The sequence below is a fragment of the Ambystoma mexicanum genome, chromosome 11 (assembly GCF_040938575.1).
Source record: "Ambystoma mexicanum isolate Mex_15411 chromosome 11, UKY_AmexF1_1, whole genome shotgun sequence".
In the NCBI taxonomy this organism is placed as follows: Eukaryota; Metazoa; Chordata; class Amphibia; order Caudata; family Ambystomatidae; genus Ambystoma; species Ambystoma mexicanum.
In genome coordinates, this window is record NC_090934.1 from 1,259,432,561 (window position 1) to 1,259,457,474 (window position 24,914).

At 49.0% G+C, this 24,914-nt stretch overlaps 1 protein-coding gene across 4 annotated transcripts in view; it reads right to left on the minus strand.

Annotated features, from left to right (window-relative positions):
- Positions 1-24,914, minus strand: part of CPEB1 (cytoplasmic polyadenylation element binding protein 1) — a 517,982-nt gene that overhangs the window by 225,089 nt on the left and 267,979 nt on the right. For 3 of the 4 annotated variants that reach the window (XM_069624702.1, XM_069624700.1, XM_069624703.1), the window contains 2 exons: positions 14,878-14,991; positions 14,364-14,468 (listed from right to left, as the gene is read on the minus strand). In XM_069624702.1, coding sequence (XP_069480803.1) covers positions 14,364-14,468; positions 14,878-14,991 — 219 coding nt within the window. The remainder of the gene's footprint in view (positions 1-14,363; positions 14,469-14,877; positions 14,992-24,914) is intronic. The other variant, XM_069624701.1, reaches the window with a different exon arrangement.

A 24,914-nucleotide genomic window follows, 5' to 3' on the forward strand; every position in this document is an offset into this window, starting at 1 on the left:
CCTCTCTTGGCCTCTTGGGCGTTTTATGTTCAGGAGTGGACATAAATCTATCCAGCTTGTCCATACATGATTGGAATCTCTCAAATGTCCAATGTGGTAATCCAGAACGGTCTGGAGACGAATGAGGAGGCTCCTCTGCCTGTAGCCGCCTAGATCTGACCCATAACGTCGAGGATAAAGTCCCTTCGCCTCCTGAGAAAAAGCTTCATAGGCTAGGACCTTCCTTCGACGGCAGGAGCGGTCCCTGCCTCCCTTCCGGCATTCTCAGCCTCTCCCTGGCCTTGTGAGCGGGGTTCGGCATATCACTCTCTGTCCGTCTCTGGCCGTCAGTGGAAAATATACGAGCCAAGCTCTCGACGATTAATTTCTCAGTCGAGGGTTTGTCTGGCGTCATGCTGAGCAGTGCCAAGTCTTTCGGTGACGGTCGCACTCTTACGAGGCGCGTCGCCTGTAATTTTGCTGGTAGCGCCCTTGTCTGCAGGTAGCCCAGTCGCGTCTGCGGTGGCGGGGAGGGCTTGCGACCCTTATGGTCGGTGGAGGGTGCCGGTAGGCCCGCCGTCTCCGTTCACACTAGGCCTTTCCTAGACTTCGACGAAGTGCCATGGGTTGGGTGCTTATGTTTTCTGTGTTCGTCAGTGTCGCCGGGGTGTTCATCCCCACAAGTAGGGTGTGAGCCTAACTTGTCGGGGACAGGGACAGATGCCGAGGTGGGAGTACGCTCCCTAGAGGTCTACAACCTCCGAAACCGAGGTCGGTTTATCACTGTCCTCGTCACACTCGGCGGCGGATGAGGAGTCAACTCTAGACATAGCGTAGGGTGCCCACCTCTTGACCTTGCGGTCCTTTAAAGTTTTTGGGCAAAGTTTACAGACCACACAGCCGTCCTCGTTGTGGTCGAGGGTAAGCAACGGTTACATCACTTGTACTCATCTTTCCATGCAAATTTGCCCTTACAGCGTGGGCAAAATCTAAACGGAGTATTAAAAGTGATAACCCCGAAGGAAAGGGGTCGGGTGAAAGAGAAAGGCATTCTTATAAGAGAAAGAAATGTCCCACAACCCCCACTCTCCCTATTATTTTAGGCCGGCGAGGCCAGGCCACTTGTTCGGCAGCGCCGAAGGAACTCCATCTAAGTCACCGAAGTTCTTACTTGGCGGTGAAACAGCTTTGCCATCGAAGGAGGGATCCAATGTAATGTATAATAAATAACGACCAAAGGGTCGAGTAAATGTTTTGCAATTTCTCGCGAACGAGCTCCGCGTTAAGGTGACCAATATCTGGGCAGAAAAAAACAATCCGAGAGACCAAGACGCGTGAGGGATTGTGGGTACACTGCACGTCACTATAGGGATAGTGTTAGACACGCCTTGTCGACGTCCCTTTTCCACTACAAAAAACAAAATGCAATACTCTGCAGTGACCACTGGATGTCGGACTATGCACAGCATGCGATTCTAAGCAGATTAACAAACATCAGAAACATATATACCGTCACAGGTTCAAGTGCATAATACAAATCAAAATACTCCTGCAAGGGAATGAATAGGTGAGCATCACACACAAAAAAGGTCCACAGAGATGGTCCCTAACTAATACTTGAACCCTAAATTGCTTGGGGACTTGTGCCCTATTGTTCAGGATACAAAGACAGCACTCAGGAGGCAGGAGAAAATGTAGGTAGGGTCTCTGGGGTCCAGTGATGGATTCTTAGAGACAGGATTCAAGATAGACAAGTGTCCAAAATTACCCCAAACAGTTGGCAAAGCCAATAGGTTTTAGATAAAGGATATTATAAAGTCCATTGACTTATAATGGGAGTGTAGGGGTATGTTAAAAGCTTAGTAACTTACCCCCCCCCCTCACTCTGAATCTTCCCAAGACTTTCCAGAACAAAGGAAGGGTGCCCCGACTTGCTTTTCCCGCCGAATTCCGCAGTCCGATTTTCATGGGTTGCAGGTTCGAGTGATTCTCCGTTTAGGATCTTTTGTTGGTGCAAGGACTCTTGATGAAGAAATGCAGAAACAAACGAAGCAGCACCCTTCTCGGGACTGTAGATGGGTCAGAAAATCAGGTTTCGGACTGTGCATGCCGCGCACAGCGATGCAGCAGGACTCAGACTTTCCGGTCTCTCAGGCCCCCTTGGTGCTAGGATGCCGAAATTTCGCAGAGGGTGTCGTTGCAGTGGCAGCTGAGGGTGTGCAACAAAGATAACCCAGTAGCCCAAAAACAAAGCTGGTCAGCCACAGGACGATTACCGGACAGTTCCGAAGGCGGTTTTTGTGCTGGGCACCGAGTAGGCTTCGGGAATGGATGGATCATAGCACCTTCGCGGGCCTACTGGAGATCACGAGACAGGGCTCCACCAGGACTGCAGCAGAAATTGGTTGCCAGGCCTCCTCCAGACAGGTGACTGGTTTCTTTGCGGGTCTTCTCAGCTGGACAGATTCTTGGCTCCTTCAGATTCTTCCAGGATCTGAGAAATGCATGCAGGCCCCCCCCCCGCATCCTAAAAGCCAGGTAGGAGTCGAAACTCCCACTAGCCAATGGCAGAACTAGCCCACACACACCCCCCACAGTGGTCCAATTAGGAACAATGGCAGGAACACTCCTGCATACCACACAGATACCAGGATGCGTATTGGGTCAGACTGACCCAGCCCACATCCTGCCTGCAAGCACACAGAGCCCTCTAGTAGCCCGCCAAAAGCTCCTGCTTTCCCTGGCACTGGAAGTTCTTATAAGGATCTTTCTGGCCTCTGAGGCCAGGAAGAAGGCTAAACAAGATGCAAAAAGAATGGACGAAAAACCTTGTGGCACGGCCATGTTTGGCCAGTAGCCGCAGTATGTATTTTTATTTTTTACATTTGTATAGCGCACTACAGCCCAAAGGCATTGAGGCGCTTTTTACAAGAAAGTGTATGTAGGCAAGAATACAAATTAGGACATGCTGTTACTTAGTTACATCATAGGTGCTAGGTTACAAAGTACAGTTGGCCAAACATGGTTGGTTTCAGTAGAGTACAAAGAGCTAAGACTAACATTTCAGACAAATAGCCTGGTTTTGATGGCTTTGCGGAACGCTAGGTGAGAGTTGATTACACTGTGTGTGGGTAGTGCGTTCCAGTGGGTGGCAGCGATCGCTGGGAAGCTGGAGCCCCCTGCACGCACGCTGCATGTTTTGGGCTTGGTGATCCATGTTGGTGTAAGCTAGCCTCGATGGCCTGGTGGATGTGGGCATGGCCATGCGCTGGGCGAGGTAGCGGAGTTCCAGATCATGGAGGCATTTGTGAGCGATGGAAAAGTATTTTGAAGATGATTCTCTGTTTAAGGGGAAGCCAGTGCACCTGTCTTCTCAGGTCCGATATGTGGTCCTTTTTAAGGAATCCTGTGGCAGCCCTAAGGGTGTTGTGCTGGACAAGTTGGTTTGGCAATGTTTTTGCTGGATGTACCTCCGAGGAGAGCGTTACAGTAGTCCAGTCTTGTGCCGATAGTAGCCCTAGCGATGGTAAGGCAGTTCTGTGCAGTTAAGGGTCGTACTGCATTGAGCAGTTTTGAGTAGTATGCCGATGAGGCAATGGTATTGACCTGCCTGTTCATGGTGAGGTTAGTGTGTAGGTAGACTCCCAGGGTTTTAACTGTACGGGACACAGCGATGGGTATATTATCAATGGTGAAGGAGCAATAGTTCTTGTCAAGGTTACCCAGGATGGTTGGTGACCCCAATGAGTAAAAGCTTGGTTTTGTCACTCTTGAGGCACAGCCAGTTTTCTGCCATCCAAGCTTGGATGGTGCAGTAGATGGAATGAAGGGTGATCGGTCTGCCTCAGTCACCTGTGAGAGGGATGAGCACCTGGGTGTCATCAGCATAGTTGGTATGAGATGCCCAGGGTGTCAAGAAGGTTGAAAAAGGGGCTTAGTAAATAGGCTGTAGAGGGTGGGCGCGATGCAGGAGCACTGAGGCACCCCACATTTGATGTGGCTAGGAGAGGCACATGCTAAGTCGGAAAAAACTTTAATGGCCCTTTCCTGTAGAAACGAGGTGATCCACGCACACGCATTAGGGGAAAAGTTGACTGCTATGGAGAGGTGATGGCAGAGAGTATTGTGTTTGGCCTCGTGGACCACGGCCAATAGGTCAAGGAGCAGAAGGAGCGCTGGTTTTCCGGCGTCTAATGTCATCCATTTGATTTTTTTAGGTCGAGGAGGGCCGTTTCAGTCCCATGTCGTGGCCTGAAACCAGACTGGCGAAGGCCCAGAAGGCGGTGGTCCTCAAGGAATTTTTGGACTTGCAGGTAGGCTGCTTTGTCCAGAAATTTGAGCTGGAAGGGGGCATTGGTAATCTGCCTGTAGTTCCCCGGTGCTGAAGGGTCAAGGGATGGCTTTTTGAGGAGCGGTCATACACAGGCCTCTTTAAGGGCGGATGGGACATGGCCAGACTGGAAGGAGGCATTGACAAATGCTTGTCAAAAAGGGGGCAAGTGTCGTGCCACAATATTTAATGAGCTGAGCAGGGAAAGCGTCCCCCTTGCAGTTAGACGGTTTGATGGTTTTTAGGAGGGAGATTACTTCGGATTCACTCATGTCCTTGAAGTTGAATACTGGGGAGGAGTTAATTATAGTCTCCTTATTCGGATTACTATTCTGAGTGGCAATTTGGAGAGTTGGGGCCTTTTGGTGAGCTAGGACTTTCGTTTGCAGGGTATTTAATTTGTTGGGCATGAGAAGATTGGATGTCATTGCACCATTTTTCATCCTTCAGGAGGGTGGGTGGCGGGGTGGACGGGGTTTCCAGCTCCCTGAAAATAGCAAAGATTTCCTTGGTGCCAGATTTTGCGTTGGCTATCCTTGTGTTGGAGATTTCTTTGGCATGGATTATGCCCGATTTATAGTCTTTGGAGATGGTCTTGAAGGCTAATTTGGTTGCGTCATTCGGTTTGGCTTTCCAAGCTGCGAGAGCGGCTCCTTTTTTGCACGCATTTTGTGCAGTTTCTGGGAGAACCAGGCATTGGTGTGCTTGGTTTTCTTGGCTTTCCTGGGAGTGAGTGAGCAATAGAGTCAACTGCTTGGGTAATTGCTAGTTTGAAGGTTTTGTCAAGAGTTTCCAGGTCCTGCGAGAAGGGAGCCTGGAGTGCAGGCACTTTGAGTAATGGAGTGATGTTTTCCACCGTGAGTTGGCGAGAACTTCTGGAGTAGCCAAACGTGGTTAAGCGAACACGAAATTCCCCAGAAAGTGGGGAAAAGTGGCTGCTGCCACCAGCCCATCTTTTAAGCACCACAGAATAACCAAATGATTGTTAGTCTAGGGCAAACAAAAATTAACCCCATTGCACTGCAGTGTAAGCTGCAGTGTGCAATGATAAAAAGTTACAACATGTGATACAAACGTGTAGCAACATAGTCACAAGACTAAGACCAACACTGCTTCCCAGTACTGATGGACTTAAGGACATATCAGTTTCCCCATAACATATGAGCAAAGGACAGTACAGTGAAGCTTAAGGCTTCACTGCACTGCAAAAAGTACAGGTCAGATTGAAAAATAAAAGCAAAAAGTTTGGGGGTTCCATAAAGATGGAAGTAAAGGTGCAATAAAGAGAATCTTTCCCAACAATCCGGCGTCAGCAATCTCCATGGCCACCGTGATGGCGTGGTCCAACGCCACCTCCCCTTCCTGCAGAATTTCCAGTGCCTCCGACCTCTTGTCGTTGGGGAGATAGTCCAGGATAGGAGCGATCTTGAACCACAACTCCCAGTTGTAAATAGCCACTATGGCGAGGGCGTCCTTGATGGTAGTAGCTGCAGAATAAATGACCCGTCGTCACATGGCATACAACTTCTTGCCCTTGCTGTCCGGTGGGGTGGACGCCGCAAAGACCAAACCACCTGATGACTTTTCTGGCTGCCATGGACACCACAGTCCAGAGAGGGCTGGGCCCATAAGCACTTGGGCATGGAGTCTGGCACCCTGCACCTTTTCTCAAGGCAATCCCTCTTCGCCGGGGCCGTGGAAGGGTGCTTCATGAGCACCAAGCCATCGTCCCAAATGTCATCCAGAAGTGGAATCGAGAGGATTGTCTTCCCCCTTTCCCTCTGTGCTGATAAAAAGTAAGCCCTTCTACTCCGGAGCGAGCTAAAAACGTTCTGACACTCTGGAGAGTGAGTGGAATGAGCCAATCGCATCCGGCGGTGAAGATCTGGGTGACGGAGACGTGAGGTCCCCTAACCCGCGTCATCATCCATGCCAGCCGTTGCAGTGTCCGGCTCAGTCTCATCCCTCATGGAGGGAGTTTAGAGGGGGGGGGCGACAGGGATGAGGGGTGGCAAGGAGTTGGAGGGTGTACCCTCTTGGTCGGGGGTTCCCCCATGGGGTGCTGCCTCGGCTGGATCTCCGATACCAGCGTATGGAATGCCGAAAGGATGTCCACTGAGTGTCTCGAGGAGGTACATGAGGTGGGGGTGGCAGCTGAGGTGCAGGCGGAATAGGTTGCTGGGGCACCGGCTGGGAGCCCAGGCCCTTGTCGTCCTGCTGCTCCTAATCTGTCCTCACCTTCGTTGGTGCACTCGTCGTAGGGCCTGCTTCAGTTTACCTCCTCCTGGATAGTTTGCAGACCGGTGAGCTCCTCTTCAGAGGAGATATACATACCCTAGAGGGGCCCCACCCCCTTCTTAGTTTCTAGTGGTGAAGGTCTCGGGGAGATGACAGGCATCTGCTTCTCCGGGGTCTTTTCAATGGCCCGGAACGCAGCCTCACGCCTGGGAGGAAGGGACACTAGCCTTGGGGGTTGCGTCCTGCAGAGCCATCTCGGCGTCCTTCAGCAGAGACATCACCCCCCCACCTCCCCTCCCCAGCACAAGGCCCGATTGACAGAAAAAAGAACAAGTTATTCTCTTACCTGGTAACATTCTTTTGATGGGATGTTCCTCTGACATTCCACACAGCTGTGGTAATCAATGTCAAAGATGTGGAATACGTCAGAGGACACAATCCCCTTGAACTAGAGCAAACTGTCAAACGCAAAAATGCAGTAAAAGCTCGAGAGCTAAACACAAGGACTCCCTACACTTGGTTGTGCAGTAAAAATCTTAAGATGGTTGCCATAGGAGCAGCTTAGGTAGCGGGCAGTCATTGGTTGGGGGAGTATGACCCAGAGCTCAGTCATTGGTTATAAGGAGAAAGTTCAGAAATTAAACTGATATTTTCTTCACCGAGGATTCCCAGCCAGATGACAGGGAATATTCATGAGCATGTGCATCCATGCCAGACCCAATGCTGAAGAAATGTATGTTATGTTTGGAGGCTTTGCCTCCCTTTAGAAAAGGCATCGACTCCTTAAGCTTCTCTTCGGGCACGTGCTCCAAGATGGGCACCAAGCTATACCACATTTCACAACTGTATCTGGCCATGATGGGCAATGCGCTCGACGCTTTTAACTGGTGGCTCTGACTGTAAACACCTTACCAAAAGCGTAAAGGTTCCAGCCCTCATTCTCTGGTGGCACACAGCATTTTTGCAGGTGAGTGGGCCTTCCTGCCCGCTGTAGCAAAGATCAGATTCAGATGTAGGATAAGCTGTGGGAGATTTTGGCCTCTGGGGCCGTAATTTCTTTTCTAGTCTGCCTTTGATGGCAGGTTCTGTGAAGGGTGCTTCAAAGTGCAGAGCCCATCCTCCTAGACATGGTCTAGGATAGTGATGGGCTATGTCCTCGGATAGCATAAAAACATCTTTTCCACGCTTTGGATACCATGGAGTGGAAACGCCACATTTTGTTGTGAGGGGTGCATTTTGCCGCCTGCTAACCAAGTACAAAAGTGCATAGGAGAGGACACAATGTATTTGAACAACTTTAATGTTTCACTGATGGCAATACATTTTCCAGCATATCCTTATTCTCCACAATACGATCATTAAACATACAAGCATGTTGAAAAGGCAGCAGACTTCTGGAATTGTTTTGGTGCAATAAACTTTGGTTCATCTCCTGCAGTGCTGATTTCTTATAGGACCCAAGTGAAATTGGAGGGGCTCTAGAAAACGTATGGAATGCAGATTTTGGAAGGGAGAGGCAGGCGACCAGTACGAAAAGACTCCAACATATTTGGGGACATTTCTAGGTTATCCTAGAAAAGGCATATAGATTATGCTAGTGGTAGAGGCAAATGTCTGTTCATACCAATCTGTTTTTCAAGTTAAGTGACCATCTGCTGTTTTTGGCTCGAACATTGGGGAATGAAATTAGAGGACAATCAAGAAAAAATAAGTACTTAATTGCAGCCATGCATTCAGAATTGGATCCAACATCACTTGGATACCGGACTGGGCAATCTGACTGCATCTTGGACAGAAGCTTGTTCTTCGATTCAGTATCTGATCAAAAGGTGGCTCAAAGTCAAAGGGGTGGGAAGTAACATTTTAACTAGCCACAAGGTTGGATGCCATTTGCGGCTCATTCTTGCACGCGAACAAATAGTAAAGCAAGGCTGTTCTTGCCTCTACCAACTAAATGGAGTGGAATGAGTTGAAAGGATATGCAGCTGCAATAATGTTAGATACTCCAGTTCTGCTGGTTTGTGTGCACCACTGTAAATGGCACTGCATTAGTAAAGATCGACTTCAAGAGCCTAAGATACATTTACAGTTGGTAAGAAAAAGCATGGTTTAATAGCAGTGCAATTGGGGAGTTTGTGCTTTACTACACACTTAAGGGACAGCCAGTAGAAATGTTAAATATGTGAACTGTGGGACCATTGAATTGATGAATTCACTTTCACTACTGCAATAAGGGCACCCAAAGGGGACATACAAGATGTTAGCAATACTACGTGAATTGTCCAAGGTTTTCACATGTGGTATAACTTCAGTAACCGTTTAACCAACAAAAACGTACATGTTGCAACAAAACCCACTTAGTGGTCAGTCGAAATGACATGGGTGGGGAACAAGATTAGACAATATAAAAAGGACCCAGTGTTCCTGACCCTCTATCTTGGAAGCCATAAAGCCCTTAAAACTGCTCATATTGCGAGTGGCAGTAGCTTATAATAAGAGTAAGAAAGCAGTTATGCTGTCAAGTATTTCAGCAGTTAGTAAGTGAAAACAAGCAAAAAGTGCACTTTATTTTTTTAGTGGATAGCTGCTTTGCACTTTCCAGCTAGGCCTGCTTCGCAGGAAAATTATTTCGACAGGCGTACCAAATAGCCTGGTTGCAGATTAGCAGATTACCTCCAAAAGCTGCTCCATGAAGGATGTTACTGTTCCACTGGTGACAAGTCACGAGAACAAGCTTGGTGTTTGCAGTTAGTTAAGGTTTCTGAACTTCTTGCATCACTTTACAAGATGGTCAATAAGACTGAGGAAGAAGGCCTCTGCCTTGTGCCCAAGATGCAGAGACTGCCAAATTGGTTGGATTGAGGAAAAACACACCACCTCTTTATTAGCAGTTGCAGGATGCATGCCAGGCCTCAAAGGCTTGTCAAAATATTTACCAAATCATCTGCCACAGATCAGGTGCTGCCCTCCATGCCACCTAATGGAACAAGAGCTGGCTAAGAAGATGAATAGCACGAGGTGTAGTCAACTACAAGTAAAGGCTTGATTTGTTCACTTCTGTAGGCGGTTCCGCAATTGCCTGGTTTCTCTGCGCATGTGCAAGAGCATTTGAGCATGCTGCATAGTCTAGAAACATGAATGGAACCTAGCAGAAATGGAGGATGCCCCCTCCCCCCCGCCAAGCAAAAATGCACATCTTTAGCCAGAGGGATCGTTTAGACACGTTACTGCTGAACCCAGTCCTCGTGTTGCAGCAGTCTACGCCCAACTCACTCAATTTATCAGTAAACTAACTCGATTGTCTTAGATAGCCTGCAGATGTGTACCTCAGATAACTTAATTGTGGCTGGAGTCCTCGGCAAGAGCTCCATCATTAGGGCTCTGCAACATGTAGTGACAATATGCTGAAGGGTGCTACGAAAGACCTAGCAGTAAAGCACCGCCCCCCCCCCCCCCCATAGGATTAATTTCCTGACTGATTGGTCTGAAATAACACTATTCCTGGTGAAGGAATTGTGATCCACAAGCCTATGTAAGAACTACTGCAGTCACATATGCAATGCAAGGACAGGGGGCACTTGTGATAAAAACGACAAGTGACTGTTACAAAACAAGGTAGCCCCCAAACGCCCCCTGCCAATCACAAAATGCTTATTTACACAAGCTGGTCAAATCTGCCATGGACCCATAGGTCAATAATTAAAAATGTAGTACTACAATCTGATCACAACATGCTCCTACCAGTCCGATAAATGGACCGTGGTTCCAATCCACAATAGTTTATTTCTGGAAAATTAGTACTATCCATAACAAATGGATACAAAATCTGTGCAAGCACATACACCAGGCATAGCTATCAAATAGAGCAATTGAACAGGCTGAAAACTAGATATTCCAAAAACTGACCTGCTGGAACAGTACAACCCATTCCCTGGTGACCAGCCCAGTGATTGCATTTCTTCTGAACAACGAGGCCAGCCTAACACACGTTGCCAAACAGAATAAGTGGCACAGACTATTGTAATTAAGACAAATGCCTCCGGCATCCATCTAATTATTAAACTGGCAACATTTGGGCAAAATGAGAAGGCAAGTCTTTCCACCTCAAGGAGCAACTGGGGCGTTCGGAAAGAGGACGATTATGTCCCTGCAGAGCTACATGACCATATAGTTACTAAAGGCAAGACTGAGCTACTGTTTGCACAACAGGGAAAATAAATTGGCAAGCAAGCCAGCTTCCCCCCCCATTCCAAATTATGTGCCATTGCCATGCTGACCAACAAGGCGGTAGGGGGGGGGCTTTAAAGACAAGATTAACAGTACAGCTTTAATCGCTGTTAGGCAGAATCCTATGCAGTGCCCTTAGGGACCACTGCACAGAGTTAAGACTACAAGTGGTAATACAAGTTCATCTTTGGTACAAGCCTGTACTACACATAAAGTGGTAGCAGTGACTGAGCAGCTAGACTTCTCTCAAGAGCAAACGTGCAGTAGTAGAGATTACACGAAGGACTACAATTACTGTGACTCAAGCGAACACTGACTCAAGGTTTCTGGCTAAAAAAAATAGAAGTGCATCTATTTTTAAACCATCTGTTCACAAACACTTCACTTCTAGTAAAATAAAACCACACTTCAAATACATTACACAACCAATTCCCCTTGTGCAGAACAAGTCATGGTAAGCACCTTAAAATTTGACAGCCTGGTGTTTTGAAACAAAGACGTTACCGGGAGTATATATGCAATCACTTTTTGACAGTAATGACAGTTAAGTTTTACTAAAGATAAGCGTACCCGTGGGAAGAAATGTAACCGTAGTCAAACGCACTTAGCACATGAATTAACACGAGAGTTGGGGATAAAAATCATGGGCAATACCTTTGTCCAGGCAGAAAGAATCAGAGGGCACTTTCTAACAAGTCACCCCTATTCCTCGAAGTCGGATACAGTACATTATTTGTTGAACGCTGGTGCCACGGCAGTCGTTCCTGGTAGTTTCCTGCAGACTCACGGTTCCTGGAGCTTCAGTCGTGGAGAGAATGACGCCGCCTGAGTGATCTGCTAAGCCAGCAGCAGCAACAGTGAATAAAAAGTGCGCTCTTTTAAAACAGGAGAGGCTCCTCATATGGCTACCCGGACCACTACCGCAGCCCGCAGCTTGCAGCGATTTCGGCCATGAAGAGGATACTCTGGCTGTGGAAGATGAGCTGGTTGACACCCACCAGGCTCAAGGGAAAAAGACTCCAGACTGGATCTTCTCTGGTCTTTGAAGGGTAGACAGCTCAGGAGTGCAGCAGGGCTTCACCGGGACACTGGGTGCAGCAGCAGTCTTCTCCGCTTCTCTTCGGTTCCTTGCAGTTACAGTGGTGACTGACTTCCAGCCCAAGAGTCCTGCCTTTTATGCGAAAATCCCCCATTCACACATTCACACAGCCTGGCTGTCACTCAGCTGGGGGGGGGGGGGTTGTCCGGCCGGGACAACCACCTCAGCCAATCAATACAAAGTGAGACCCTGGGGGGGGGGGGGACGGGGGACTACACCCCTCCCTCACATTCAGCCCACTTAGACACCCAGACGCCAAAGGTGGGCTTCTTCATAGAAGCCCACCAACAGACTGAACAAAGAAGGCAAACCTGGTTTGCCGCGCAAAGTAAAACAAGGACTTTAACAAAAAGAAAAGCGACTAAACCCAGCCGGAGCCAATATAAAAAGTATTTGGGCAAGCGGGTTTATGTTCGAGGCTAATACAATAGCCTGGAGCAGTACCACGTTTATATAGTATAATCGCGGTAGAAAAGTTAGGGTAGATACCACTGCCACCAGCCAAGTTTAAATGTTAAGAGCAAAACAAAGCTCAGAGGTAGAGACAAAAAGGGGTAGGAATTAACCCTTTCCAATACTCCATTTAAGATGGGGTGTACTGGGTCTGTAGTTTTAAAGGGACTATATGAAGTTAATGGCAACTTTACATGTTTCTGGGGGACAGTCAGCGGGATGTCTAAAAGACAACCCTGTGTCACTGCACTGAAGGTGCTGTGCAACACAAAAAGTCCAAGATCACACAAACAGTAGAAATACACATGGCAAGCATGGGAAAAAGGCACTCTTACCAGGTGGAAAAAAATAAACCCCAGAAATCCTGCCGAGGGACTCACGAGGTGCGGGAAATTGGCCATAAATGAGAATTCTCCCCAACAATTGCTACAAATAAAACCATTTAAAGAGGTTTCTATAACTTTCATTTGGTTGCACAAGAACATGTTAGTCCATGTACAGTTTTGCTACAGGCCATGCAGTCTTTAAAATACCACTAGACCTGCAGGGCAAGTTCCTTAGTTTAAATAAGAAACACTGACCCCATGGTGACTGGTGCCAAAATATTTACCAATACTTTCTGAAAAATTGTGCAGTAACCATAAGCACAATTCACATCTGGGGCAAGGGCGCCAGCCATGTTTAAGGAAACATGCAATTTACTGCAAGAACATTCTGTTTGAAACCTATAACATTTATTGCAAACATCCCCATACTCTGCATCCAAAGGATACGCCATTCATAAAAAAGAATTTGGCAATGCGAGTGGGTTAGTAGAATTTGTAAGCCCTACATTAGCAAAGAAGTAGATTCCACTAACTTCCTACAAGATACACCGGATAGACTAACTGGAACATGCAGGTTCCTAAGCACTTGGACACATGTTCGGTCTGTACTGCAAGTGCTGCACAGTGTGCCATGCTAGCATTCTACTGACCCTTCACAAAAACAAGGGTGGTGGAACTAGCAGATTAAAGATTTGAGAGTCCAGACCCAACTTCCTTTTACTGGCATGTCTAAGATTGTGTAAACTCAATGGACGGGGAATTCATCCAATCCTACTCTGATAGCCCTACACAGAATCAAAAGCTTAACCATTCCAGATGAAGAAACCATATCTGCCACAATAGTAATTTCCTACTAGCATGTATTGAGGACGATAGGTTATTTATAACACGTTTAATACCCAGAAGTTTCAAAGCACAGACCTGGGGATTTAACCTGCGTTGCTCCATGTCGTCTTGCTCCAAGGAGAGCATGTTGGCCCTGAGCTACCCTCCCTACGACACTGTGCAAGTATAAGGAAAAGTAACTCAAGTAATACTCTTCATTGGCGATGTTACATCCACAAGACAAAGGCAAATTCAGAAAAACTGGGTTCTGCACAACTCCAAATCCTGCACGCACCAGCATTAGTAAGAATTGGACTTTGTAGTGAAATTAGGAACCCACATTAGGAGGCAGCACATCACAAGCAGCCAATCGTAAAGGTGCAGAATTACCAAAATTTGTTTTAGTAAATCGTAAAGGGGCAGAATTTGACCAAATGTGTCTTAGTATATGGTGAGACCATTTAATCAGTCTAGTCTGCATGTCACTCCATTTCCCCCCGCCTTACCACAACACATTGAGCTAGGAACTTAAGTCACAGAATAGCTATGCCCAATTTAAAAGCATTCAGCAGGTGATCAACCTACTTTACAAGTCCGTTTAGATAGGTTGGCCACAATAGGTGCTGCGATCCCAAGTAGGTGCGATTAATGCAAACAAGTGCCGTCAGCCCGCGCCACATAATTTACCAATCATTTGTTAAACCAGGGTTAAAATGTATATAAAACTTCCAAACTTGAAAGATTACCAAGAAATACCACCAAAGGTGCAAGACAACCTGTCCCCGGAATAGACGTGAGCAACTGCATTACCATCACCAGTGACATCCCAGGATTCCTTGGTGCTCTGAAGAATAAATAAAAAGTAATCCTACCATGTCTTTATTACCTTTAGGCATATTACCTTTGGGAGGGCAGCGGGGGTGTTTGCCATCCTTACCAGGCCACTCTACACTGAGGGAGCCAAATACACGGAAGGTGTTGATCAGCCCAGCTGTGAAAACGAAAAATAGAAAGGTCCGTTCTATTACATCCTAAGCAACAGTTATGTGCCAATAGTACCATGCAATAGCTTCCAGGAATACCCAAGGTTCCAAACTACCGTGTTAAAGTTTAACATTAAGAGGAAACTTACATCAAATATCAACAGGTCTGGCAAATCACTATTCCTAGGCATTCTCTCAAAAACTCTGCAAGGGTTACAAGATATATTTAAGGCTGGATAAGGGGAACATGTCATCATCCCAATACCAGTGTGCATAATGTCATGTGGCGCTTCCTAGAGCCAGCATAATATGAAAGCCCCATCTGGATTAACCTAAGTGACTTTGCCAGAGAGGAGCATAGAAATTAATAATTCACAGTTTAGCAGGATCTAAACACAGCATTTGTTACTGACTTACTTTCTGTGATGTCCCAGGGAACTCCTCCAAGAAACACTTTGCACGAATAGACTGGGTTCTTGTAGTTACGTGGTGGCAGCTGTCCACTCCAGGTGCAGGTTGCTTCGTTCACAGCTGGAACAAATTAACCAAGTTAGAAAAAAAATGGTAAAAATGAGCAAGTACTGCACAATCTTGTGGATGGCCTGGAAGAAGCATTTAAAGACCCTCCATACAGATGGCCTGCACTTTCTGGAACTACCAGACTTCTTCTCTAGTATCAGGTACTGGGCCAAGGAACCTCTACCATCTGTTCATTGCAGTGTGAATGATGGGACTGCAGTCCAGCCGGCACAGGAAGGTACTCCGACTACCCACTCGTGGCAGACAGCACCATGGCACTTCACTGTTAAAGTGCTGCACATGGGCAGGGTGATATGGAGAAAAAGGGACTGCAGTCTCAGTCCAGGAAGTTTGCCAATTGCAATGTGGGGGGCACCAGTGCTCACCATCCTACAAACTCCCATCATCCCCAAACCCCATCGCTTGGCATGCTTTTAAAAAACAAAAAGAATCAATATGCCTGCACCAAACACGGTCCTCAGGAGGGAATATCTTGTGACGAATTTACCTTAAGTCAAGGAAGCCACCCCCCCCCCCCTTTGGGACACCAAGGGCAGCCTTTAGGTGGCTGGCCTTTCTGCCAAGATGGGGGACTTTACAAAATGGGGTCGCTTTACATGCGTTTTTTCAGGGAATAGCTTAAAGGGTGCAACATATACACAAAACAAAAATCAGTTAAAAGCACAGTCTGTTAGAGAAAAATTGCCACTATAAGAACACTGCAGAGTAACTTCAGTATACAACTCGTTAAACGGCATGGCCATGTTTAATACAAGTGTTTTTTAGACAAACAGGTGTCTGGATGGTCATAAAATGAAAAATGCGGACCTAAAACATTCCCATAATGATGTACTGGCACCTGATTTTAGAGGGGTTACACCAGTCAATTAGCGAGGGAGGTGCTGCTACAATGGCCAGGCTCCAAAAGCCCAACATGTGCTTTGTAGGTTGTGGCTCCACTGAACTTGATCAACTAGCAGATTAATACAAAAGTGAATTTGTGAAGCAGCCAAGAAATGGACTAGCACTTTCATTTAGATCACTTTAATAAATGGTGGCAGCAATCACAACTGGACCACCCTTTCCATGATATAATTTTGGATTAAGTAAAAAGTTAATTCCTTGTTCCAGAGCAGCAAACAAACGTAAATGTCGTAAAAGCCTGAATATTTTACATAGGGAATACCCCAAGTCCCAAAATGGTGTAGAATTTGCATTTATTTCAAGGGCCTGAATCCCTTAATCCCCATCCCACCCTCCCCCTCCACCCCCAACTAGAGGGAAGCCAGACAATTTAAATGAAAGTATTCTAAAAAATTAAAGAAAACAATTCTAAAAGCAGTCATTGTGCTTAGCTCCATGCATGACTGGTGGCAATTCTTTGTTCCCCGCCCTCCCAGCCCCAAAATTACCAAATTGCTGCAGTGTCATGCAGCCTTTTAAACTGCACTTCGTCCCTGCACGTCACCATTAAAATGACAACCTAGGTTTCGAAGGTCATCTACTCAATTCATCTAAACCCATTCCATCGAAGTTTTTCCATCGAAAAAATGTCCATCTAATGCATGTTTTTGGGGGTAAAGGGTTAATTTTTGTTCAGGTGCATTTTAAAGGGTAAAAAAACAGGGGTTTGGTGGTGACCCACCAAAAAAATGGAAAAAATGCTGAGATGGAATCATTTTTAGATTGAAACATTTTGATGCAATGGTTTCAGATAAAATGACCATAAATCGTTTCAAAGACCAGGTAAGATCCATATGGAACAAGTTACTTACCTGTGACTGTTGTTCTCCAGCATGGGTCTGGCATGGATTCACATGCTCATGAATATTCCCCGTCGTCAGGCTGGGAATCGTCGGTAAAGAAAAATCAGTATCAGTTTCGTTTCTGATCTGTCTTTCGTAGTAGTAACCAATCACTGATCTCTGCGTCATACTGACCACAGCCAATGACTGCCATCTCCCTAAGACCCGCCTCTGGCAGCCATCTTCAGATTTGCTAGCACGTGAAGTGGCAGTATGACCAAGTGAAGAGCCGCAGAGGGGTAGGCGGGAGGGTTCGCATGTGAATCCATGCCAGACCCATGCTGGAGAAAGTTACAGGTAAGTAACTTGTTCCTTCTCCAGCATGGGGTCTGGCATGGATTCACATGCGAACCCTCCCGCCTACCCCTTAGGCGAACAGATTGCGCAGCACTGCTTGGCCGACCCTGGACTCCTCCCTGGAACCCGGATCGACGCAGTAGAATTTCGTGAAGGTGTGCGTCGACCTCCACGTAGCAGCCGTGCAGATGTCTAGCAAGGGCACACCAGATAGGAACGCCGTGGTAGCTGCGATCGCTCTGCTGGAATGAACTCTCGGACGGCCAGGCAGCGGTCGATTTGCCAACCGATGACAGTACATGATACAGCCGGAGAGCCATCTGGAAATGGAGGCCTTTGAGAGAGCCTTCCCCTGATTGACAGGTCCAAAGTTCACAAAAAGTTGTGACGTCTTCCGAAAACACTTCGTGCAGTCCACGTAAAACTTCAGCGCTCTAGTCACATCCAGCGAGTGCAAAGTCCTTTCGGCCGGCGACGAATGCGACGGGAAGAAAACAGGCAACACCAAGGGTTCGTTGAGGTGGAAGTCCGACGGCACCTTGGGCATGAAGGGGGGGTGCGTCCTGAGCACTACCCTCGTGTCGTGAAAAGTCAAGTACGGGTGTTTGCAGGAAAGGACCTGGATCTCTCCCACTCTTCGTGCGGAGGTGATGGCCACAAGAAACGCTGTTTTCCACGACAAGAACTTCAACGGAGCAGAGTGCAGAGGCTCGAGCGGAGGTCCCATGAGCTTGGTCAGCACCACGTTGAGCTCCCACGCCGGGGCCGGAGCCTTCACCGGCGGGAACGATCTGAACAGTCCCTTCATGAACTCCCACCAGACGATGAGACCACAAAGACGTCCGCCCCGTGGTTCTGGTGTATCGGGAGATCGCAGCAAGATGAATGATTGACGCGTGCGCCAGTCCAGCCTTGGCCAGCGTCAGAAGGTACGGCAGTACCTGGGGAGCCGTAATCCGTAGAAGGTTAAATCTTCTGTGCATGACACCAGACAGAGAACCTCTTCCATTTGTGTCCATAGCATTTAAGAGTTGAGGACGCCCTGGCCTTTGCAAGAACCTCTCTGCAGTCGGCCGGTATGTCGTATCCTCCAAACTCTAACGCTGCAGGAGCCAGGCCTGCAAGTTCAGCGACTTCGGGTCGTGATGGAGGATGGCGCCTACTTCCCTGGAGAGAAGATCCGCGTCCACTGGCAGCTTGATTGACGGGGACGCTGACAAGTCCAGAAGGTCCGGGAACCATATCTGCCTCGACCACGCAGGTGCGACGAGGATCATCCTGCACCGTGACCTCTTGAGCTGGTTGATGAGCCGGATCAGCAATGGCAATGGAGGGAACGCGTATAGAAACAGGCCCTCCCAGAGGAACGAGAAAGCATCGCCCATGCTCCTCGGCTGGGGAAGCCTGCTGGCGAACCTCCGGCACTTGGAGTTCGTCGCCGTCGCAAACAGATCGATCTGGGGTGTGCCCCACCGTCGGAAGAGACGGTCCACTAGATCCTGTCGTAGTTCCCACTCGTGGCACGAGCGCAGCTCTCTGCTGAGAGTCGGCGATGGTGTTTTTTATCCCTGCCAGATGAAACGGCACCAGAAACATCCCTTGGGCGACAGCCCAATGCCACAGATCCTGCGCCTCCTTGGACAGGGATGGGGATCTGGTACCGCCCTGCTTCCTGATGTAGAACATGGTGGTGGTGCTGTCGGTGAAGATCCTCACCACCTTGCCCTTGAGGGACGGAAGAAAGGACCTGAGGGCCCAAAACACTGCATGGAGCTCCAGGACGTTGATATGGAGGGACTTCTCCGTCGGAAGCCAAAGGCCTCTCGCGTGCAGATTTTCGGTGTGCGCTCCCCACCCTTCCAGGGAGGCATCCGTGGTCACTGTCTCCTGGTGGCCGGGGGTCTGGAAGTCCATGCCCGCCGTCAGATGCGTGCGGGTGCCCCACCACCGATAGCTCGTCGGAAACTCTCGTTGAGTGTGATCCTCTCCTCGAAGCTGCCCATCGTCTGGATCCAGCGCGTCGGCGAACTCCTGCAACGGGCGCATCCGGAGCCTGTACAGGCAGATGAGATAAATGCAAGACGACATCATTGCGAGGAGGGACTTGATGGACCTCACCCTGGCCGAGTCCGCAACCAGCATCCGCTGCACCTTGCCCAAGATGGCCCTCGTCCTTTCCTCTGACGGAGAGGCCAGAAGCAACACTGTCGAGCTTCGCTCCCAGAAACAGAGCGTCTTGCGCGGGCACCAGGTGGGACTTGGCGTAGTTCATGGAGAATCCCAGGTCCGTGAGTAGTTGGACGGTCCTTGCCGTGTGCTCCACGGCGAGCTCCTTCGTCTTTGCTCGGATGAGCCAGTCGTCCAGGTAGGGGTAGACGTGGATCCCCTCTCGGCGCAGCTGCGCCGCCACCGGTGCGAGGCACTTGGTGAACACCCAGGGTGCCGACCTCAATCCGAAGCGAAGGGCTCTGAACTGGTAGTGACACCCTTGGACCACGAACCTGAGAAACCTTCGGTGTCCCTTTAGGATGGGAATATGGAAGTAGGCATCCTCCAAATCCGACGACAGGAAATCGCCCTCCTCCAGTTGACCCAGGACGTGTTGGAGGGTGACCATCCGGAACTTCTGTGCCTTGATGAATTTGTTCAGTCGTCGTAGGTCCAGGATGGGACGCCATCCTCCCGTCTTCTTCACGAGGAAGAATCTTGAGTAAACTCCGGAGCCCCGAAGCCTCTTTGGGACGAGCTCGATGGCGCCCTTCTTGAGCATCGCCTTTACCTCCAAGAGAAGTTGAGGTACGTGATGTTCTTTCCTGGCCACAGGGGGGGATGCGCGGGCACCTCTTTAGAAACTCGAGCGCGTGACCCTGAGCTAGGGCGTCCAGCACCCAACGGTCGGTGGAGATGGACTCCCACACGCTGACGAAGCTCGCCAGCCGGCCTCCCACCGGGGTGCTTCGGTGGGAGCCCGACCCCACGGCTGGTTCAGTCCTGCTACGACGAGGCTTTGCCGCCTTGTCCTCCTTGGCGACGACGGCGGGGTCCGCCTGACTAGCCTCGTCCCCTGTAAGCTTCCTGTGACGACGAATGGGCCGCTTGACGGTAGGTGGAAAATCCGCCGCTGCAACCTTTGGAGGCACCCTGTTGGCCTCCGCCGCTCCGAAAGGGCGGCCGCCGTTGCTGGAGAACCCCAAGAGCCCGGGCCGTCTCCGCCTTGATGGCTTGAAGGGAATCGTCCTGTTTTCCCAAACAGGTTGTTTCCGTCGAACGGCATGTCCAAGACTCTGGTTTGCACGTCCTGACTGAAGTCAGTAGCCTTGAGCCATCCACGCCGCCTAAGGCACACGCCGTTGCCCAATTGGCGAAATCCAAGGTCAGCGATGACCGTTGCAATCTTAATGGCGTGGTCCGACGCCACCTCTCCTTCCTGCAAGATCTCTAGGGCTTCCGCCCTCTTGTCTGGTAGGAAGTCCAGCAGGGGGGCCAGTTTGTACCACAACTCTGTCGTAGCGGGCTACGATAGCCAAGGAGTTGGCCGCCTTAATCGTCGTCGCTGCCGACGAGATGACTGCGTCCCATCGTGTCTAATTTCTTTCCCTCGCTGTCCGGCGGGGAGGTTGACGTAGGGGCCGCGCCCCCCCCGCTTTCTTCCTGGCCGCCGCGGAGACGAACGAGTCCGGGGTCGGCTGTGCCCGAAGGCACAAGGGGGCCGCGTCCGGGACCCGGTACTTCTTCTCGTACCGATCCCTTCTAGCCGGAGTCGTGGATGGGTTGAGGAGGGCGAGGCCCTCATCCCAAATATCGTCCAGTAGAGGTACAGCGAGGACCGTCTTCCTCTTGTTCTCGCGCCCTTGATAAAAGGAAACATTCCTTCTCTTCCGGGCAGAGCTGGAAAAGCTCGGATGCCCTGGCGATCATGGAGTGAAACGATCCAATCTCGTCAGGCGGGGAAGCCCGGGTGGGAGGTGACGACGGGAGATCCTCGTCGTAAACCTAGTCTGTACCCGTCACGGCCGTGTCAGTCCCCGTATTATCCCCACGTGTCGTGGACGGGGAGGAGGGCTGAACAGGGCGCAATGGCTGAAAAGGAGGTGGAGGATGAATCCTTCTCTTAGGGGGAGGGCTCCCAGAAGGGCCTGGCTCCGGGTCCCCCGTCGGGAGCGGTTCCTCCGTTGGTGGTAACGGCAGTCTTGTCCTTATCTCCGAGCATAAGGACTGTATAGCCAACAAAATGGCCGCCGAGTTGTCTTGCGGCACTGGTTGAGGGAGATCCGACTGGCGATCAGGAGCCCCGTCGGCATCCTAGACGCCCTCGTCGTCTTCCACGTCGGGGTCCCTCCCGACAGGATGGCCTTCCACGCCAGAGCCGTGGCCTAAGACTTCGATCAGCTCCTCCTCAGAGGTTGAGGCCGAGTCCACGATGACCTCCTGCCCCCCCTTTTTCTTCTCCGTCGGAGGTTTCACGGGGGTCCTGTCGATGGGCATGAAAGAGCACTCCCTCCACGGTGGCAGGGAGATTCTGGGCCCCGGGGTCGCCACCACTGGTGTAGCCTCCACAGGCTGAGCCAGGGCCGCCGCGACTGTCTCGATCGAGGTCTTGGCCGGATGGATCAAGGCTTTCACCACCTTAGGTGCGCTCACCGCCTTCTCCTTGTGGGGAGGGTCACCACCTCGCTCCCCCTCCGATGGGGCCTTAGGGCACGACCGGGGTCTCTCCAGGAGTTTCGTCGGGTGCTCGGCTTTCCTCTTACCCGAGCCAGAGCGTTGTCTCGTGGTTGATGGCACCGGGGAGGATGCGCCCTGCCTGTCGCCCGTAGAGCCCGACTGTTCGGCGCTCCCGGTGCCAGCGGACTCGCAGTGCTTGGCCTTCTGTTGGACCCCCGTCGCCGGGGCACCCTGAAAGGTCTTAGAAGACCGCTCGGACTTCTTCTCGCCTGACGGGCTCTTTCCTTCCAGCCAGTTGGCGAGACGTTGATGGCGGTCCTTCATGGTCCACTCCGACATATTGCCGCAAAACGCACATCCTTCTCCACGTGCGTCTTGTCCTCATGTAGGCAGTAAAGGCAAAGGGAGTGTTCGTCCTCCTTAAAGACATTCTGAAGCTGGCATCCAGGGCAGACCCTGAACAGCTTTCCGGGCGTCAAGCTTCCCTTCTCCTGGGCCATGTTCGAGATGGGCCTGAGAAACTTTTGGAGTCCTCCAAAAGCGCGGCTCGACGAAATCTTCACCCTTGGAGGGGCGTAGACGAATCCGACACGGGTCCCCGTTGATCGGATGAAGAAACGGTGGAGCTTGAGGCTCTTTTGACCGAAAAAAAATGCTATTTTTCACGTTTTTTCTCAGAAAAATTTCTAACGCTCGAGAGCAATAGCACGAGGATCCCAACACTTGAACGTGCGGTAAAAATCTGAAGATGGCTGCCAGAGGCGGGGCTTAGGTAGAGGGCAGTCATTGGCTGTGGTCAGTATGACGCAGAGATCAGTGATTGGTTACTACTACGAAAGAGATCAGAAACGAAACGGATACTGATACTGATTTTTTCTTTACCGAGGATTCCCAGCCTGACAGAGAATTTTCATGAGCATGTGAATCCATGCCAGACCCCATGCTGGAGAAATTGATTTTACTGCTTGCGTCATAATAATTTGTAATTTGAACCTGAATACATTTTGTATTCTAAATCTGCGCCGTGCAGTCAAATTGCGGTGAGCTTCGCTGACTTCACTTTTGTAGTAGAACTACAAGTCCCAGCTGAATTGTACTTCGACCGTTTATTTTCTAATGTCAGGTGCGCCGGGACGGTCCGATTAAGGTCTGGGAATGTTCGGATCTCTAATCTCTTGTTAACATGGGACTTACTGAGGTATTAGAACTACTAAAAAGTGCACAGGAGAACTCACGGATAAAAATGTAAGGTATACGAGGATACCTTGGCTCGCATTGCTCAACGTTCAGAGCCTAGGTAAGAATGTGATCAAACAAATGCTGAACAATCTTTGTTCAGCAAGCATCACCACACGCAAGCACCAGTCGATCTATAATATCTCCATGTGTGAGGGACCATATTGAGGATTCCCAATCTCCACCAGAGTGCAGTCAGTTAATGATTTTGTAGTACAGACAACCTTTCTTTTAGCAAAGACAGCATGAAACACCACAGACCATATCCTTCAAGTGGCATCTACTAAATACCCTCACGATGTGGGATCCCAATTCCCAGATAAATGAGGATACAAATGAGAATATAGCTCAGCCACTTGCCCATCTGGAATGTTGCCCATTAAATACAAGTTCTATGGTGAAACATGCTACAGAAATTGCGGATATGATTTCAGAGAGAAATGTGGGTATCTTGTTCCTCACTGAAACCTGGATGACTCAAACTACTAGTCATGTGATATCACTAGCTATTCCAGAAAGCCACACAATGCTTCATGTAGGATTGTCCCGGGAGGATAGCACAGCGGCAGCGTGCGCGTCTTGGAAGCAAGACGACACAAAGCAACAACAGGTTCGATCCCCGGGTCCGCGCTTAGAAACCTCCGAGTGTTTAAGCGCGTTATAAATACGTAACTAAGACAAAGAAAAATCACAACTAAGAAAAACTAACAATTCCTGTAACAGCGCCTCGATGCCTGCGGGCTGTGTGAGCGCTTTATAAATGTAAAAAATAAAATTAAAATAAATTGCTATTTTTAGAAAGGAGCTAAATATTCACATGTCCAGTACCCCAGGCCTGGAACATTGTGAATTTCTTCATGTCAGACTTCATGTTAATCTTCATGTTAATCATGTGTCCTCCATTAGCTTCCTATTGCTGTATCACCCCCCCCCCCCCCAGACTAACTCCTAACTTTGATGAACACTTAATGGGCAGCATTGGAAACATTTCAAAAGATACCTCAGCAGCCGTTATCCTTGGAGGCATGAACTTATTGGACAATAAGTCTCAGGATATAAAGGCAAAGGAGCTCGAACCTTCACTTGAGGCTATTAATTTCCAACAATAACTTAAAAATCCTACCCAAAATGCTGGTAACATTCGGGATTGGATACTGACAAAAAAAAACAGGAAATTCCCATTACCTCCATTCTAGAAGATGTATGGTCCGATCATCACCTGATAAATTTTACCTGTCATACGGCTGACAAACATGGTCCTACAAAATCTAAACCTATGCGAACTTGCCATAATATGAAGGCAGTAACTAGCAAGGCTTTTAAGGAAAAGGCTGGCCCTCTCCTGCCCTCGCTACTTCAGCGTACATCACTAGATACTTTCACTCAGGCTTTTAGAAAGGCAACTAACCAATCCTTTGATGAATTGGCCCCCATTTAACCAAATAAAAGTTACAAATCCGCTAACTGTAGTTCTCCAAGAATATTAAGCCAGAATAAACAACCATAAGGCTGAATGTCTTTGAAGAAAAGTCCAATCTGTAGCATCACTAGCGTCTTATAAGCTTGCTGCTAAGTATTATAAATTGATCATTCTTTGATCCTAAGCAGAATATTTTAATGCGAGGATTCAGCAAGCTAAATCTCAATCTAAGGAAATCTTTTCAATTCTTAAATTGAAAGACCCAGGCCCCTCCCCCCCAATTACACACTTAGCTCAAGAGAGCGATAAGTGGTGCCAAGCGATTCACAAATTTTTTCCGAAAAACAGTAAACACCAACAGGCCATTGAAACCCAGAAGAAAATATTTTCTGATCATGAGATAACTCCAACGCCGATTCCTGTTGAGTGATTTGTCCAATAGTCATCCAAATCCCTTTTCCTTCGTAAAGGTTTCTATTCCTGAGGTCTTGGAAGTTATTCATAAATTGAGG